The sequence below is a fragment of the Grampus griseus genome (assembly GCF_964374135.1).
Source record: "Grampus griseus genome assembly, chromosome: 1".
Classification (NCBI taxonomy): domain Eukaryota; kingdom Metazoa; phylum Chordata; class Mammalia; order Artiodactyla; family Delphinidae; genus Grampus; species Grampus griseus.
The window spans coordinates 119,128,907-119,147,397 of NC_139017.1; the positions used below are offsets into that span (position 1 = coordinate 119,128,907).

Sequence of the window (18,491 nt, forward strand, 5' to 3'; positions counted from 1 at the left end):
TTATTTCTCCTGCACTAAGTGAATTTATAAAGGTAACTTTCAAGTACCTTTAAAAAGGTCTTTTCTTTATTAATAATTTAGTTATAGACATAGATGAAGACTTGTGTTTCATTCAGCTAAACAACAAAAAGAACACCTGAAATCCCTTAGACAATTTTGAACAAATTAATATTTTTTTCCTTAGTTATTTCTTTCTATTTTAATTCTGCTAGACTACAACAAGTTTCCTAAATTCTGGGTCTCCAGGTTGCTCAAGTCCAAAAGGCATTATGGTGTATCTGAATGGCATGTGTAGCACACCAGTTACCAGCTGTGATAGCTATACATATATTTTGCAGCAGGCAAGTCTTGATTTTGGCTCTGTGCTAAATCTGGTAACCTTTATATAACATAAGTAGTATTGCTTAGCCTCAGAAGATGAGTGGATCATCACAGCTTGTGAGAATTGATTCTGGATTCATTCCATCAAATTTTTGTGATTTTCAGCAGCATATAACTTGGATTTTCAAAGCTTTATTCCCACTTAGTATGCATTAATGCACACTCTTTATTTCTGTTTTGTTTAGTTTGCAAGACAAATGCCCAAGGGAGATTAATATCAAAAGTTGCATTTTTTTCCATGCCTTCTTGATCATTGTTAATTATTAACTCATCAATAAGTTTACAGAATATATTTAGTTACAAATTGTAGCTGTCCTTCACAAACCTTGAAAGTATACGATTTAAGGGCCATGATTTTACGAAATAAAAATGATAAGAGAAAATGTCCAATTTATTACTTATTCATGCATGTGGTTATCACATTGGTTGAGTTAGATACACTGCTGGTGATACATGTGTGGTACTACACACCAAGCGATGCATATCAAGGAAAGAGACACTGCCAAATTCTTTGGAACAGATAACATTTCAAAGCAACTAGAATCCATACATTGTGCAGGAATATGATTAACATGGTGACCACCAATTTGTCAGAAACCTCCCACTGATTTAAATAGAACTACGTTCTAGAGACATGTGATTAACTAAGGTAAAAGTGAAACAACTCTGTAAAGTAATAACAGCATCAGCATCCACTTGCAGAACAGGTATCTGGTGTCCATAGCTTGAAGGTAAATCCAGGCATCAGTGTGGTGGTGGCACTTGTAGAATATGAAGTTTTATCAATACCTTTGATAGCACAGAAGATGGTACTAGATGGTATTAGAAGATAGCACATGGATATCAACGACTCTTGAGTTGAAAATTGCTTTAGAAAAGTTTGACTCTAGATGTGAAGCTTCAGAAAAGTCTTGACTGTATCTTAATATTTCACTTTTTTGTTCCTCTACATGTATTTGCAAAAGGGTTAAATGACATAAATCTATATTTAATGGTTTTAAAAAAGATTTCCAATAAATAAAAACTTCAAGTAACAAGAAAAGCATTGCATATTTTATTGGTAGTGTTTTCTCTTTTTCAGTGGAACATAAAATAATGGCGATTCTTAAGAACTGATGACACCTTAGATTAATTAGATTAGAAATACAGCATTGAACTTTTAATGAGTGACAAACACATAACATCCTCTGAAATCTATGCAAGTAAATCAGTAAATGCTAAAAAATGGCTACCATATATCTTTATTTACTCCTTGGGAAGAAACTTGAAAAATATATACATAAATATCATAACTGAGGGTTGCTGATAAGTCACATTGATTTTTATCATCAATTTCAGAATGGTTTGTATCTATTAATACTTATTTATTAATTAAGACTATCACAATATTTTAAGCATTCATTTAATTTGACTCTGTTAGTCATGGATTTGTTTCTGAAAAAGTACTTCTACAGTATTCCTACAGTGCTTTGAAGACCCTACAGTATGACATTTTTATTAGTTCATCAGAATAGGTCTAATGCACTTGAGGAGAGAACTGCCAATGAATACATCTAACTTCATTGGAACCAAAGCCCAAAAGAAGATGAAAAAATTCTGAAGGTATATTTAGAAAATTACCTTTAAAACAATTATAGTATTTTGTGAACAAAATAATGTTCCACAAGTCATCTTTATAAAAGAAAAATTTAAATAGTGATAAATATAAAAAAAAATCACTTTTCTGAACTTACATCCTTAAGCTATTCTTTCATCTAAAAATGGTTTATTTTTGTTATTAATTTTATGCTACAGCAAGCATGTTAATATAATTTTCATTAATTCACTTCAATTAAAAAACAAGTCTACAGAAAATTCCTGCATCTGCAATCTTGCTCAATCAAGAAAGGCAGAGTATACAATATTTAAGATGTCTCTAAATCAGACTGTTTTCTATTCAAAGTAATTTCTAGAAAAATTTGCTCCCTATAAGTTATCATGTCTTCCACATCTTTGTAGAAAAGCATTTCTTCAATGGACAACAGCTTATATTTATTCAGGCTGAATGCTGACTTGTTCTGTACAGCATTTAACATCTTTAGGGATGTTGTAACTGAATCACTCAAAGAAGAACAAACTGGGAAAATACGAGCATTCCACAAACTCAAACATGTCTTGTTTCCAGAGAACAGTTCCTCTGTAACTTTAAGATTCCAAATGTCTAAGCATGACAGGAAACAGACTCCAAAGAATTGAAGTAACTTTATATCTGACAATGTTTTAACATTCTTTTTCAAGTTGTCTTGCACTCCACATGCCATAGTTGAATACTTTAAGTGTCTATTCATCTTCAAGCTTAAGGAACACACAAAAGAATGTGCAGACAGGACGGCTGTTGTTATGATACAAGAACCACTAATAATGCAATTTTCCCCCACTGAAACATCAGGCCCCAATCTGGAATACTCTACAACTGAGCCAGGTGCCACAGAACTTCTTGAATCCAATATACTTTGAATGATACAGGATTTGTTGCTAGAGCATTCTGGTATTGCTGGAAAGATGCTAAAAGCTATGGACTGTAAGCCAAGCTCTGACTTCAAATTGCTATCAGAAGTAAAATGAAACAAATATTCTTCAGTTGTTCCAATGTGATAAAATTTGGAGTTATTAAGAACAACAACATTTAGTGATGTTCCTCTAAGAAGATGAAATATTCTTTGCCTCATGTCTACCAGCTCTGACTCTTCTTTAGTAACATTTGATGTGTTTCTGGTATATTCCACAGTTGCTCCAGGTCCCAAAGCCTGCAGAAAGTCTCCATAGGCATCTATTTCACAGTTCAGTGTACCTATTTTTTCATAAAAAGCAAGTAACTTTTTCGCTGTTTTATGATCCATGTAAAATAGGCTGTCTGTGTAGACATACTCAGGGTCTAATTTAAGAGAGGGTATGTCACCCCCAGCAAAGTTTTGTTGAAAAAAATTTCTAGGTCTACACACAGCATCAAATTGATACATCTTTTCTATGCTGGGCTTATGAAGGAAACGATGGCAACTTCTGTACTCGAGGTCTCTATGTTCTAAATAGTTAAAAGGTTCTAAGACAAATACTCCATGTGTTGTACCTACAGTCAAACTAGAAGGATGAGCTAAAGCAGTAAAGCCAGGTTTGTCAAACCTAATATACTCAGATTCTCCAATACTATAAAGTTCAATATCATCTGCACAGGTAACCAGAATCCCAGGATTCATATGTGAGGGGAAATCAATGTACATGGCTAGTTTTAATTCCAACATCTGATAAATGGGGCTACCAAAAGGTAAAGCAGTGAAAATTTTCCCCAGAGCACTTGCATTTGGAAGGCGTTGACTGTAGCCACCTATATAAAATTAAACAAAATAACTGTTTTAAAATGTTTATAAGATTTAAAAACCTAGGAGCATCAGTTACAACTCAAAATATCTCTAAAGATATTTAAAATATACAATATATTACTGTATCCCAGGAAAGAATAATAAATTCCAGATGACAAATTCACAGAGCAATTCTGTAGAGATTTGCTATAATGCAGTTCTAGATTAGAAAAGACCTGTAACATGCTTTACAGACTATGAATTGTTTTAACTCAACTGGATAACAAGTAAAAAGGACAATGAGCTAAAATATGACCTTATATCTACATTTCACACAATAAATTTCAACCATGTTTAAACGCCTACATTAAAAATCCACTTCATGGGGAAAAAAAGTCACAAAAAACTAATATACATAATTATCTATTAAAGAGTAATTTCCAGATGGAATGTGTTTCCTCAATTACATACACTTAAAGGAAGTAAAGGTGCATTTATTTAAAAGCACTTTACAATGTATATTTGTTTTTAATTTTAAAAGGCCTTTCCCTCTAAGATGAGCCTTATGACTTAATTCCTTGAAAAGTGTGTTCGCTTAAGTACATTAAATAGCTTACATCATTTTTACGTAACTAATTATAGTGAGAGGCATAGTAGAAAGAGTCACACAAAAATGCGTTCAAATTCTGGTTCACCACTTTTTAATTGTTCATCTTTGGACTTAACACTAAATCAGCAGATGTAAATACTTGCTTTATCATGTTTTATGAGATCAACAATACATGCAAAGCACTTACTACAGAGTACATCATTCAACCAATGAGCTAATACTTTCTTTTTCATTTTCCAAATACTAACCAACAGTAAAGTTCAGCATTGTAAGAATTACCTACTTTTAATTACACTTGACCCTTGAACAATAAGCGTTTGAACTCTACCAGTCCATTTACATGAGGATTTTTTTCAATAAATACTGTAAGACTATATGACCCGACGTTGGTTGAATCCCTGATGAGAAACTGTGGCTATGGAGAGTGGAACTGCCTATACAGAAGACCAACTATGAAGTTACATGCAGATTTTAGACTGTGTGAGGGTTCAGCACCACTCACAGATCAATGCATTATTATATATTTGCAAGGATCGATTGTATTAAAATATATTTTCTGGTGTCTAACTTAATTTTTACTAAATTAATTATAATACTCGTTCTGGAATAAAACTGTAAATTTGAATTTTTCTTTTACTTTTTCAGTTAGTCTTAAAATCAGAACTTGGATGTTTTACTTGATATCATCTTTAAAAAGAATCATTGTTCCGTATATGAATCCTAAAAAATGAAAAGTGCCTTGGTAACCATGTGGATGAGTGGCTCTAAAATATCTGTTCCTGAACTGGTACAAGTCCATGACAAAGTTTCGCCAGCCTCCAGTACATAGAGGAAAAATAACAGAGGTCTCTTTCATATAACCCAAATTTTCATACAACCAAATCTGTCCAATTTAAAAAATTATACTCTGAGATTACTTCTTTCCTACCCTTCTGTTCCCTTTTTTGGTGTGTGATTTTCCCTCTTTTATACTTTCTTGTCAACTCCATGTTCTGTCACCACCTTTTCTTTTTGTTTTTAAACTCCTAAGGATTATGGACTTTGGTCACCAATAACTAGATAAAAATGTGTTAACAGGTTTTGTGTAAAGTGTGGTAATCACAGTACTAAACCAGCCTCTCCCCTACAGCAAGAATCCTTTCTAAAGCATTGTCAAGAAATGTTCATATTTTGATGAGTTCTATCTTAGGAAAATAATTTTCGATATGTATACCAAAAACAATACATGAAAGTTGAGGATGTATGTGATCTACAATTTTAAGGTTAAATTTTGTGAAAAATATTATGCTACTTACAACCTAAAAATATCAAGGAAAGCATAAAATATTTGTTTCCAAAGCAGTATAACTTCAAAGACAAAAGGAAAAAAAAAAAAGGGGATAGTATTAGTAATGGAGAAAAAGGCCCCTTGGATATAAAAGGTAATATACTAAAAGAAAATGTAAATTAGTAAAGTGTAACATTACCAGAGTGAATTAATAGGATGGTAAAAGAATTCCATTCATCTCCATAAAGCTTTTCCAAACATCGAAGGGCACAAAGTGTCGATCCTCCATTTCCTTGAAAACAAAGTTAAAAAGCTCAATTTATTTCACATAAAGTTACAAAAACTTTGTTATTACAGTAAATTTAAGTGTTATAACTTTGAGGATATGACCTCTGGCTACAATTAACCAGGCAGAGACCAAAGGTATAGGCAGAACAATCAAATTAAATACACATTTCTTAGCAATTAAATAATTAGTAATAAAACCCAGAGATGAGCCCTTGGTAATAAAAGTTGAGTTAATTTTCTCCTGAAAATAGTAGTAAAAAGAAAGAAATGATAAATTAAGCAATCTGCAACACTATAAGACTGTAAGTTTACACGTTCACTTGGAGTAATGAACTGTAAAACCCATTAAAATAATTCTCCCATATGATCATATATATGTGTTAGATTTACTTTCTAAAAAGATTTTTAGAACCTGTTTTCCTAAAAAACATCTTAAATGTAACTTCCACTTACTAGTTACCATGGGCAAGTTATTTAACATTTTGTGCCTGAATCTCATTCAAACATGGGAATCAGAAAAGTACTGACCACATATTTATGAGGATTAAAACACTGGCTAATTAGGACATGCTAGTATCAGATACAGATACCCTAACTCTGGTATCAATGAGCTTCAGCTTTAAGTATCACATGGAAAATGGCCCCCAGGAAAATAGCATGTATTTTTATTTGCAAGGTAAGGTCAAAAGGCAAAGTGGACAAACTGGTTTTTAAAAGTAAACATCTATGATAATTATGCCATTAGACTGTGCTCTTTCGCATTCTGCATTGTGGTCCCAAGAGGCCAAATATTTATTTTTTCTGATTTGATCTCTTCATGTAAGTTTCTGAGCAAATTGTGTAGTTCAGAGGGACCTTAAGAGTCCTACTGATAAGGTCCAAAAGAATATTCACCACCTGAGTAAATTTTATTAAGACTAATAAAATTCTCTTTTAAGTAACATAACATTCTGGAAGTTTTTCATGGTAAGTCCACAATGTGTAAAAACAGTTGCCATGCCTTTCATCTTTCTTAAAAAATAGTGAACTTACATAAAAATTAAAAAATTTTTAAAGACTATAGGTGGTAAGACACACAGTATAAACTGTAAGCCACAGGAAAGCTTTTCTTCAGTGATTATTCTGCCCACAATTTATGATATAAATCTGACCATAAATGTGTACCAATTTTGGCTCCAGCAGGATCAACAAAAACATGATATTGAACTCCAAGAGGTAACTCCTTTTTTTTCAGCTTTTCTGACAGTTGTTGCTTATAAGCAAGTTCCTGTTTATCATCAGCTGCTGTTATTGCAACAATGTCCCAGAATTCTCCAGCTGCCACAGGTTTGCCTATGTGTAAGAAGAAAGTGATAAATATTATCAGAATTCTCTAGCTGTTACAGGTTTACCTATTTGGAAATAAAGAAAAAAGAGGTAATAGTATCTTCAAAAATGTATCTTCTGCTTTTGAGAATTAGGGAATAATGAGTGGTCAGCTAGTAGGATTCAAAATAGTTCTAATGAGGATTGTTCACAAATTCTACTTTTTTTCCTTTTAGATTACTTGCTCCTTTTATGGTCTACAGTCCCATTTATTTAGATTTTCTGAGAGTTGTAATGTTTCTTGATTAAGAGAAGTACTTTTGACTTGCTAAAGATGAGCTCAATTCTTAAATAAAGAGAGGAGACAAAGGAATAAATTAATCTCCAGTTTTGAAAATCAGTTTTCACATACAGGGACCACTTAATGTTTGTTGGCTAAGAAAGATTAAATCCAAGGACCCATTGCTACAATGTTGGTGTTCATAAATGTGGGCACTTTACTTTTTAATCGCCTTAAAATGAGCCATGCAAGTTTACAAAGGTTACTGGAGAATGACACCAAATTCTGGATAACAGAAAAGTTCCCAGCTCCCTGATGAACTCAATAAGAGACTGAACTTTTGGCTGACAGTTGGAAGCTCTTCTTTATTGATAAACAAGACAAATAAGCGTTTTTAACAAATTCTAGTCAGCTAGAATCTAATAGTCCTGAACATTTTACTGTAATCCAAGTATTATTTTCTGTATTTTTAAAGCAGTAACGTCAACAAAAATATGACCAATTAGATAGTTGTACAGGAAATGACAAGTGGCATAGTGCTTTAAAAAAACATTTTGATACAAAGTTACCCCTTTTAATTTTTAATCAATAATTTCACCGTGTTGTTTCGCTTTTCACTTAGTAAGCGTTCACATCATGGAACAAATTGGTGAAGTAGGTAGGGAGTGGAAGAAAGCTAAAATCGGATTTGTAAGAGTCAAATCACTATGCTTTAGATCTTTTAGGTTTATTTAAAATAATTTTTGCTAATGAGCTAACCAAACGAATAACTTGGATTTATAGCTTCACTAGTCAGGCTAATAACTGTCTTCTCATTCCTCCTCATATATATATATATATATATATATTTATATATAAGCAACTGGGAATAAACTTAAAGAAAGCAACAAGCATAACGTAAAGAAAGGAGAGTGACAGAAGAATAAAAAAACTTAAGAGGAACATTAACTGCGCCTGGGCCAGCGTCCTAGGCCCGCAAGTGATTAATAAAAGGAAGTGGTAGTCCAGCAAATACACCAGCACGTAAAGCGCCCTCCCTGTCCGTTGCCGGGGAGAGCCAGGGTTCCTCCTTTGGTACCTCTAAGCTCTGAAAACCTCCGCAACCTTCGCTGGGTGGCTTCTCGCAAAGATACGCCTGGAAGGGCACTCGTGGCTGCCATAGCTCACTTTCCCCAACACCGCCGAGTACTTCCAGCGATCCCGCAGCCCAGCACCGCACGCATGCGCCCTGGGACGTAACCCGTTCTTTGGTCCGGTTTCGTCTCTGTCCCGCCCCCTACGTGCGTCACTCACGTAACTACGCCCCCGAAGTTCTTTGTCTTGCCTAAGGAAAACCACGACGGGGTGAGCCCGGGGCTTCGCTCCGTTTCCCTAGCAACGGCCTCCGGAACGGATAAATGGCCACCTAGTGATTTGTCGGACTGTGACGGGTCTGGGCCGCTTGTTACCAACTCATAAAGCCTTGCAGCTCGGTAGACCCGGTGAGTTGTCCTGCTTGGGCGGCGAAATTTCGAGAACTGACTCGCTTAAGGAGAAGTTCAAACTACAACTTAGCTTCTAGCTTTCTCTCAAAGGCCGTTCGTCCTTTCTAACTCGTGGTCTGTTTTAGCCAGGGGCAGTTCCCAAGGACCTCTTGAGAGTTAATTCTTCCCCTTGGGTCGTCGTCTGAAGCCATCTGCCCCAACCCCAGGTCCAGATACATACATAGTCTGAACTTTTAAAATCTGTACTCTCTTCAGGAAGCTTTGTGGCTTCTTTGCCCTTGCAGTTACTAGAGAGTGAGCCACTCCACACCTCTCAGTTTTGAGATAACTTAAGAGGCTTTTGGAAGTTGTATAAAATTCTGCAATGAGGCCCTTAACGTTTGGAGCTTTTTGGCTGTTTCTCTGGCAACCTTTTATGTATGCAGATTAATCTAGAACTTTCAATAGCATTCCTGGGAATAAGTTGGCCTTAGTGGATGTGTTTTCGGTAGGTATTGATAGATAAGTTTTCTTCTCTTGTAAAACACCAAGTTTATGATGAGTTTTACAGATTCTTCTATTTATCTTTACACGTGAGAAAGCTATGAATGAGAGAGAATAGTGACTTAGTCAGGCTCTCACAATTAGTTAAGTAGTAGAGAGAAGATTTAAGCAAGATATTTCAATCCCAAACTCCGACATCATTCTACCGCACCATACAGTTTAATTTAGTTGAGAAGCCTGTCTTCATTAAAGTTTCATCAGGAACATAGGCATTCAAGGCCTTACAAGTTCTTACCATGAACTTAACTTAGTTTTTCTTCTACAGAATTGACCCTGTTATTTAATTCAGTACTTAGAGCGAAAGAATTTGAGTGAAAAGGGAGATTATGCTTTCATAGTTTTATTGTTTAAAAGCTCTCTTTTTTGTTAATAAAAACAAAACATTCTTAATAAGAACATTTAGAAAATACAAAAGACTTAAGTGAGGTGAGAGAGAACAAAAGGGGAAGTAGCAAGAGAGAAAGTGAGATAATGGCTTAAATAAAGGATTTTATTTTTTAACTGAGTGAAACAAAGCCATTGCAAGGTTTTATGTGACTTACATTATGTTTAAAAGGAGCATTTCATGGAAATGTGAAAATAGACTCTAGCGGAGAGTGGGGCAATGATAGAAGCAGGGAGACTTGTTTGGAGGCTACTGCAGCAAAACAGGTGAGAGTTGGTGAAGGCTTGGCCAGGGTGGGAATAGTGGGGGTGATGAGAAGTTGGTTAGATTCTGGATATATGTTTGAAGGCATAATTAATACAATTTGTTAAAGGAATGGCTGTGGAATGTGAAAGAAAGAGAGGAGTCAAGGATAACTGCCTGAAGGCTGGAGCGACCACCAGTTGAAATGGGAAAGGATATGGATGGGGAAGTAGGGACGGTTATTGGGGTAGTAGGGAGAGTCCAGAATTTGGTTTTGGATGTGGAAAGTAAACAGATGTATATATGTGCAGTGCATATGTTATGGGAGTTTGTATGTATATGTGTTTGCATTATACATGAGTCTGGAGTTTACAAGACAGGTCCGGACTTAAGAGATATAATTTTGGGAGTTGTCAGCATATAGATGGAGTTAATTTTTAAACTACAGAATTAGATGAGGTCCTAAGGAAAGAAAGGGCAATAGAGCCTATAAACTGAGGGATTGTACATACTAATGAGGTAAATGCTGAAAAAGGTAACTAAATAAGAAAACTTAAGAAATGATAAGAATTGTGAGGGGACTAAAACAAGGTGATGTGATAGACTGTATAACAGAGTGTTAAATGTATGTTAGAGCATTTCTTGGACCTGGGAAGAATGGCCATAGAAATGGATGCTACTTTTTTGCTGATATGATTATATTACATAAAATGTGCTGGACGTAAATATACTATATCGGCTATGTTTTTTGTCCTTCTTCTGTCTTTTCTGTTTTCTTCAAATTTTCACTAATATTAATTTTTAAATAAAAAATGAAAAAGTTGTATACTATGTGAGTGGCAGTAAATTTCTGGCAGTTGATTGTAGTGGGTAAAAAAGTCAAAGGATTTTATTTAAGTTTAGGTTTTATATAATCAGACAGTGTGATAATGGTTGTTTAAACAGTCATAAGCTACTGTGACCAGAATAAAATATGTCAGTACAGGTCTGTAGTAAACCCATTATTCTGTATAAAATGGAAATGATGTGTTTGATCTTGAATTCCACATTTCAAAAGGGACATCAAAATGATAACAAATATGATTTAAAATAAAGATTTCAAAGATTTGTTGATTTAAAAAAAAGGGGGGGACATCAGACAAACCAAACTATAATAAGTTGAGAAAAGATGTTTTTTGGAGGCATTTGGGCTTTTTTTTTTTTTTTTTTTTTCTATAGGAGGAGAGTATCTGAAGAAGTGGCATGAAAAGAAGTGAGATAGACTTTTTAAGAACTTTACTGAGGTATGCTTTAACTATCATTAACATATTGTAAGTGAGTTTTAATGATTTTTAGTAAATGTACTGAGTTGTGCAACCATGATCACAAGCTAGGTATAGAACATTTCCATCACCCCAATAAGATGCCTTGTGCTTATCTACAATTAATGCCTGTTAGGTTATTTTTATTACTATAGGCATGGATATGACTGTTGTGTGAAAGTTGTAGAGAAGCACATTAAAGTTTTTCTTCTTATTCATAAAAAGAAGCTTAAGCCACATGGAGCAGGTCCTTGATTACGGACCATGGAGCTTAGGTACATGGCTTGGCCAGTTCATGCTGGGGCTCTCATCTTTTCCGTTACTTGTGCATCATCTCTGTTTAACCAGTCTTTCTCCTCTTACTCTTCCTGATGTGGAGTGTAAAGCAAAAATCTCTTTTTTACTGTTTCCTTTCTTTGAATGTAATTACTCAGTTAGCCTGGTCTCAGACTATTTCTTCCCTAATTTTTCCCACTGTAGCCTATTGAAGGAACCCTTACCATCTTTCTCGAGGGCAAAGGAAAACTTTTTTCCCCTAAACTTCTATTTTACTTTCTCTCTTAATTTTTTTAAAGACTGTATCTTCAGAGCAGATTTAGGTTCACAGCAAACTTGGGAAGAAGTTACAGAGGTTTCCAGTATACCCTCATATATACCCACACATGCATAGCTTCCCCCATTATCTACATACCTCACCAGAGTGGTACATTAGTTAAAATTGATGAACCTATAATGACACATCACAATCACTCAAAGTCTGTAGTTTCCCTTAGGATTCACTCATGGTGTTTTATATTCTATGGGTTTGGACACAGTATAAGGACATGTATACATTGTTATAATATTATTCAGAGTAGTTTCACTATCCTAAAAATCCTCTGTGCTCTGCCTATTCATCCCTCATTCCCCAAATCCTGCAAATCCTTCAACCACTGATCTTTTTACTGTTTCCATGTTTTGCTTTTTCCAGAATGTCATATGGGTGGAATCCTACAGTATGAGCCTTTTTAGATTAGCTTATTTCACTTAATAATATGCACTTAAGGTTATACCATGTCTTTTCATTGCTTGATAGCTAATTTATTTTTAGTGCTGAGTAAACAGTCCATTGTATGGATGTACCACAGGTTATTTATCCGTTCACCTACTGAAGGACTTCTTGATTCCTCCCAATTTTGGTGATTGTGAGTAAAGCTGCTATATATATCCACGTGCAGGGTTATGTGTGAAAATAAGTATTCAACTCCTTTGGGTAAATACCAAAGAATGCAATTACTGGATTTTATGGTAAGAGTGTATTTAGTTTTTTGAGAAACCCCCGAACTGTCTTCCAGAGTGGCTATACCATTTTGCACTCCTACCAGAATGAATGAAAGTTCCTATTCTTCCACATCCTTGTCATCAGTTTGTGTTATCAGTGTTAGACTTTTGGCCATTCTAATCGGTGTGTTATGGTATCTCATTGTTTTCTTAATTTGCATTTTCCTGATGATATGTGTTAAGGAGAGACTTTCATATGCTTATTTGCCACCTATGTATCTTCTTTGCTGAAGTGTCTGTTAAGGTTTTTGGCTTATTTTTTAATCTGGTTGTTCATTTTCTTATTGTTGAATTTTAAGAGTTCTTTGTATATTTTGTATAAGAGTCCTTTAGCAGATGTGTCTTTTGCAAAAGATTTTCTCCTAGTCTGTGACTTGTCTTCTCATTCATTTGGCATTACCTTTTGCAGATCGTGTCTTTAATAGTAATGAGCTATAGATTATAAAGTATTTTTTTATTGATTATGTTTTTGACATTGTATCTAACAAAGTCACCATCATCCTAATGTCATCTAGGTTTTCTCCTAAGTTATCTTCTAAGAGTTTTATTGTTTTATGTTTTACATTTAGGTCATATATCCAATTTGAATTATTCTTTCTGGAGGTATAAAGTCTGTGTCCAGATTCATTTTCTTTTTCATGTGGCTGTCCAGCTGTTTCATCACCATTTGTTGAAAGTCTGTCTTTGCTTTTTCTCCTTTGTCAAAGATGAGTTGACTGTATTCATGTCTGTCTGTTTCTAGGCTCTCTATTCTGTTCTACTGATCTATCTTTCTTTTGACAATACTGGACTGTCCTGATTACTATAGCTTTATAGTAAGTCTTGAAGTCAGGTGGTATCATTTTTCCAACTTTGTACTTCTTAAGTATTGTGTTAGATACTGGGAGGTCTTTTGCCTCTATATATAAACTTTAGAATCAGTTTGTCAATAGCGATAAAATAACTTGCTGAGATTTTGACTGGGATTGTATTGAATCTATAGATAAGTTGGGAAGAACAGACATCTTGATAATTTTGAGTCATTCTATCCATGAACATTGTCTTTCTCCATTCATTTATTCTTTGAATTTGCTCATCAGCATTTGTTTGTTTGTTTTCCTCTTATAGATCTTGTACATATTTTGTTCCATTTATATGTAAATATTTCATTTATGGTAGTGATAATGGAAATGGTACTGTGTTTTTAACTTATTCATTGCTGGTATATAGGGAAGTGATTGACTTTTGTGTATTAACCCTGAATCTACAACTTTGCTCTAATCACTTAGTAGTTCCAAGGGTATTTGTCTGTTTTTTTGAATTTTCTACACTGACAATCATGTCATCTGTGAACAGAGATGTGGTCTGTACATTTTTATTTCCTTTTTTTTTTTTTTTTTTTTTGTCTCATTGCATTAGCTAGGACTTTCAGTACAAAGTTGGGAAGTAATGGTGAGAAGGGACATCCTAGCCTTGGACTTCATCTTAGTGGAAAAGCTTCTAATTTCTCACCATTAAGCACAATGTTAGCCGTAGACTTTTTGTAAATAGTCTTTATCAAGTTGAGGAAGTTCTTTTCTATTCCTAGTTGACTGAGAGTTTTATCACGAATAGGTGTTGGATTGCATCAAATGCATTTCCTGCATCTGTGATTCTTCTTTTTAGCCTGTTGATGTGATGGATTACATTAACTGGTTTTTGAATGTTGAACCAGTCTTGTATACCTGGGATAAATACAGCTTGGTGGTAGGTGTATAATTCTTTTTATACATTGTTGGATTCGATTTACTAATTTTTTTTAGTATTTTTGCATCTGTTTTCATGAGAAATATTGGTCTGTAGTTTTGTAATGTCTTTGACTGGCCTTAGTATTAGGATAATGCTGGCCTCGTAGAACAAATTACAAAGTATTTGCTTCGCTTCTATCTTCTTAAAGAGATTGTAGAGAATTCATGTAACTTCTTCCTTAAATTTTGGTAGTATTTCCCAATGAACCCATCTGGGCTTGATGCTTCTGTTTTGGAAGGTTATTAATTATTGACTCGATTTCTCATAGGTATACACCTATTCAGATTGTCTATTTGTTCTTGTGTGAGTTTTGGCAGATTATTTCTTTTAAGAAATCAGTTCATTTCATCTAGGTTATTAAATTTGTGTGCATGGAGTTCTTCATAGTATTTCTTTATTATCCTTCCAATGTCCACAGGATCTGTAGTATCATCCCCTTTTTCATTTCTGATATTAGTAATTTCTGTCCTCTCTCTCTCTCTTTCTCTCTCTTTGGCTTGGCTAGAGGTTTATCAGTTTTATTGACCTCTTCAAAGAACCAGTTTTTGGTTTAATGGATTTTCTCTGTTGATTTCCTGTTTTCAATTTCATTGATTTCTGCTCTAATTCATATTAGTTCTTTTATTCTCCTTACTTTGGATTTAATTTTCTCTTCTTTTTCTAGTTTACTAAGATGGAAATTTAGATTGTTATTTTTAGATCTTTCTTCTTTTGTAGTATCTGCATTCAGTGCTGTAAACTCCCCTCTAAACACTGCTTTGGTGCATCCTGCACATTTTGATAAGTTGTATTTTTATTTTCATTTCGTTAAAAATATTAAACAATTTATCTTGTGATCTTCTTTGGCCCATGTGTTATTTAGAAATATGTGTTACTTAGAAATGTGTTGTTAATCTCCACCTGTTTGGAGATTTCCTAGCTATCTTTCTGCTATTGATGTCTAGTTTAATTTCATTGTGATCTGGGGCAGATATTGTATAGTTTCTATTCTTTTAAGTTTGCTAAAGTGTATTTTATGATTCAGAATGTATTCTATCTTGGCAAATGTTTCATGTGAGCTTTTGATGAATGTGTATTCAGCTGTTGTTGGATGAAGTAGTCTGAATGTATCAATTATATCCAGTTGATTGATAGTGTTGTTAGTTCAACTGTGTCCTTACTGATTTTCTGTCTGCTGGATCAGCCCATTTCTGATAAAAAGGTATTGAAGTCTCCAACCATGATAGTGAGTTCATCTGTTTCTTCTTGCAGTTCTTTTAATTTTGCATCACATAGTTTTACCCTCTGTTATTAGGAGCATAAACCTTACCAGTTGGTATGTCTTTTTGGAGAAATGACCCTGTTATCATTATGTAATGCTCTCATTATCTCTGATAACTTTTCTTGCTTTGAAGTCTGCTCTGTCTGAAGTTAATATAGCCACTCCTGCTTTCTTTTGATTAGTATTAACATTGTATATCTTTCTCCATCATTTTAATCTATATGTCTTTATATTTAAAGTAGGCTTTATTGTAGACAATGTATAGGTGGGTCTTGTATTTTAATTTTTTTTAATCTTCTCTTACATTCTCTTTTGATTGGTGCATTTTGACTATTGATGATGATAATGATTATTGGCATAGTTGGATTAATGTCTGCCATATTCATTACTGTTTTCTATTTATTGCCGTTGTTTTTTGTTCCTATTTTTGCCTTCCATACTTTTTCTGGCTTTTGTGGTTTTAATTGAGCATTGTATATGATTCTGTTTTCTCTCCTTTCTTAGCATATTGGTTATAGTTCTTATTTTACTTTTTTTAGTGGTTGCCCTAAAGTTTGCAATCACGTTTATAACTAATCCAATTCCATTTTCAAGTAACATTATACCTTTTCCCAGGTAGTGTAAGTACCCTACCTTATATAAGAAAATAAACCTAATTCCTTCCTCTGTCCCTTATTACTGCTGTCTTTAACTTCACTTATATATAAGCATTCATACATATATGATATGTAATTAAGCATAGATAATTTCATACATTGTTTGCTATTAGTATTTTGACAAATTGTTATCTGATAGATCAATTAAGAATAAGAAAAATAAAAGATTTTTATTTTACCTACACATTTTTCTTTCCCAGTGCTCTTCCTTGCTTTATGTAGAACTGAGTTTCTGAACTACAGTATATTCCTTTTCTTTAAAGAACTTCTTTTAACATTTATTGCCAGGTAATTCTATTGGCAACAAATTCCCTCAATATTTGTTTGTCTGAGAAAGTCATTATTTCTCCTTCACTTTGAAGGATAATTTCAGAGGATACAGAATTCTAGGTTGGTGAGTTTTTTTCTAGCAACACTTTAAATATTGTACTCCACTGTCTTCTTGCTTGCATGGTTTCTGAGAAGAAGTCAAATATAATTCTTTGTTCTTATGTTAGAAAGATGTTTTATCTTCTGGCCTCTTTCAGGAATTTATCTTCGATTTTCTGTAGCTCTCTTAGTTTTTCTGTAGAATATTTCAAATGACTGTCAGGTAATAAAATCATAATATACCTGTCCCAATATTAGCATGAGTTTTTTTTCCAGGACATAGAGAGGGCAAGTGGTGAAGAATATAAATTAGGAGAGTCAATAACTAAATTTCAATTAGTAAGTACACTATTTATTACTCTTACTAGAAGTATATTAATGACCCAACTTTAGAATATTCAAACTCTGTTTTATGAATGCTAACCAAAGTTTTTAAGCGAAGAAACAAATATTTGCTATGTTAAATTTTTCTTATTATTTTCTTATTTCTGTCCATGTATTTTTCTGGCTGTTTTAATTAGTTTTGGTTGTTTTATATCTATCTTCTGGCTTATCACCCTTTAGTTTTTCAGGTTTATGATTTTACAATCAATGAATGTGGAATAGAAACAGAAATTGAAAACTGGCATTTTTCACAAAAGCTTTTTTTTAAATAACAAATATATGTAGCTTTCTAAATTTTAGAAAGCAAATATATTTACAGGGGAAAAAGTAAGATGTCTTGATTACAAGTGAGTCTTGATTTCTTGCTCCAAATGATATTTTATGTCATTTGAAATGAGCATGTAATGTTTCAAAGAAGCAAGCTTATTTACATTAATTTATAAACCAACTAAATTCCATTTTTATTTTCCAGGAGACATGTACTGTTCTGACTGTTCTACTAAAACCCCTCTCTTTAGTTTTTAAAGAGCATTTTCTCTGTGATGTAAAATCATAGCAAGTCTTCATCAAAACAGGATTGATTTAATAAATTTAATGGCTAAATAAAAAGTATTTTAAAATTATAATTACTGTATATATTATGGATTTCAGTCTATTGCAGACATACTAAAGTAGTTTGCAACCACAATAGATATAAAATATTACTAATTATAATCCTTACAGTTTGCTTTTCAAAAAAACTTTTTTTCCTTTTATATGATTTTATTTTTCATATCAGCTTATATGATAATTCTAGAGTCCATTGTCTGGCATTCCACTTATTTATAGTGTCATAACTAATGTTTACAAAATAAGGTACTGCAACATAGATCATCAAAACTAATATTATACTTTAATACACTTTTAACTTAAAATAATGTACTTATATTATTGGTATCTAAAATTCCAGTGGATGGGTATGATATCTAAAGGTCATTGACACAGTTACAAAGCATTTCTTTGAAAAATATTTTAAATATTTTTTATATATTCATTTGAAATTAAATACACAGAATAAAGAGTTTTTACTTTTCAACATTTAACTTAGATATTCATTAATCATAAGCACTTACAGTTGCTATGTGTATTTACCACTAGTTTTTTAAATGGAAAAATTTGGGAACAAAGATGAGATTTATAATTGATGTACATTGTATTTTATAAAAACATGGTTTTTATAGTATGATTAATAATATATGATAATTTTAAAGTTAGTGTTACAGTCAATACAAACTAACGAAAGATTTACTGATATATATATACACACACATAC

At 33.3% G+C, this 18,491-nt stretch overlaps 1 protein-coding gene across 2 annotated transcripts; it reads right to left on the minus strand.

Moving 5' to 3' along the window:
- Window positions 1–774: 774 nt before the first annotated feature.
- On the minus strand, window positions 775–8,680 carry FPGT (fucose-1-phosphate guanylyltransferase). 2 transcript variants are annotated; one of them, XM_082669186.1, is made up of 4 exons: window positions 8,545–8,680; window positions 7,046–7,213; window positions 5,793–5,885; window positions 775–3,742 (listed from the first exon to the last, which is right to left on the minus strand). In XM_082669186.1, the coding sequence occupies exons 1-4, from the start codon at window positions 8,624–8,626 to the stop codon at window positions 2,286–2,288; spliced, it is 1,800 nt and encodes a 599-aa protein (XP_082525312.1). In that variant the 5' UTR covers window positions 8,627–8,680; the 3' UTR covers window positions 775–2,285. The 2 variants fall into 2 exon arrangements, with proteins under 2 accessions (XP_082525312.1, XP_082525313.1); XM_082669187.1 differs by lacking the exon at window positions 8,545–8,680 and having other exon boundaries at window positions 7,033–7,202.
- Between the last annotated feature and the right edge of the window lie 9,811 nt (window positions 8,681–18,491).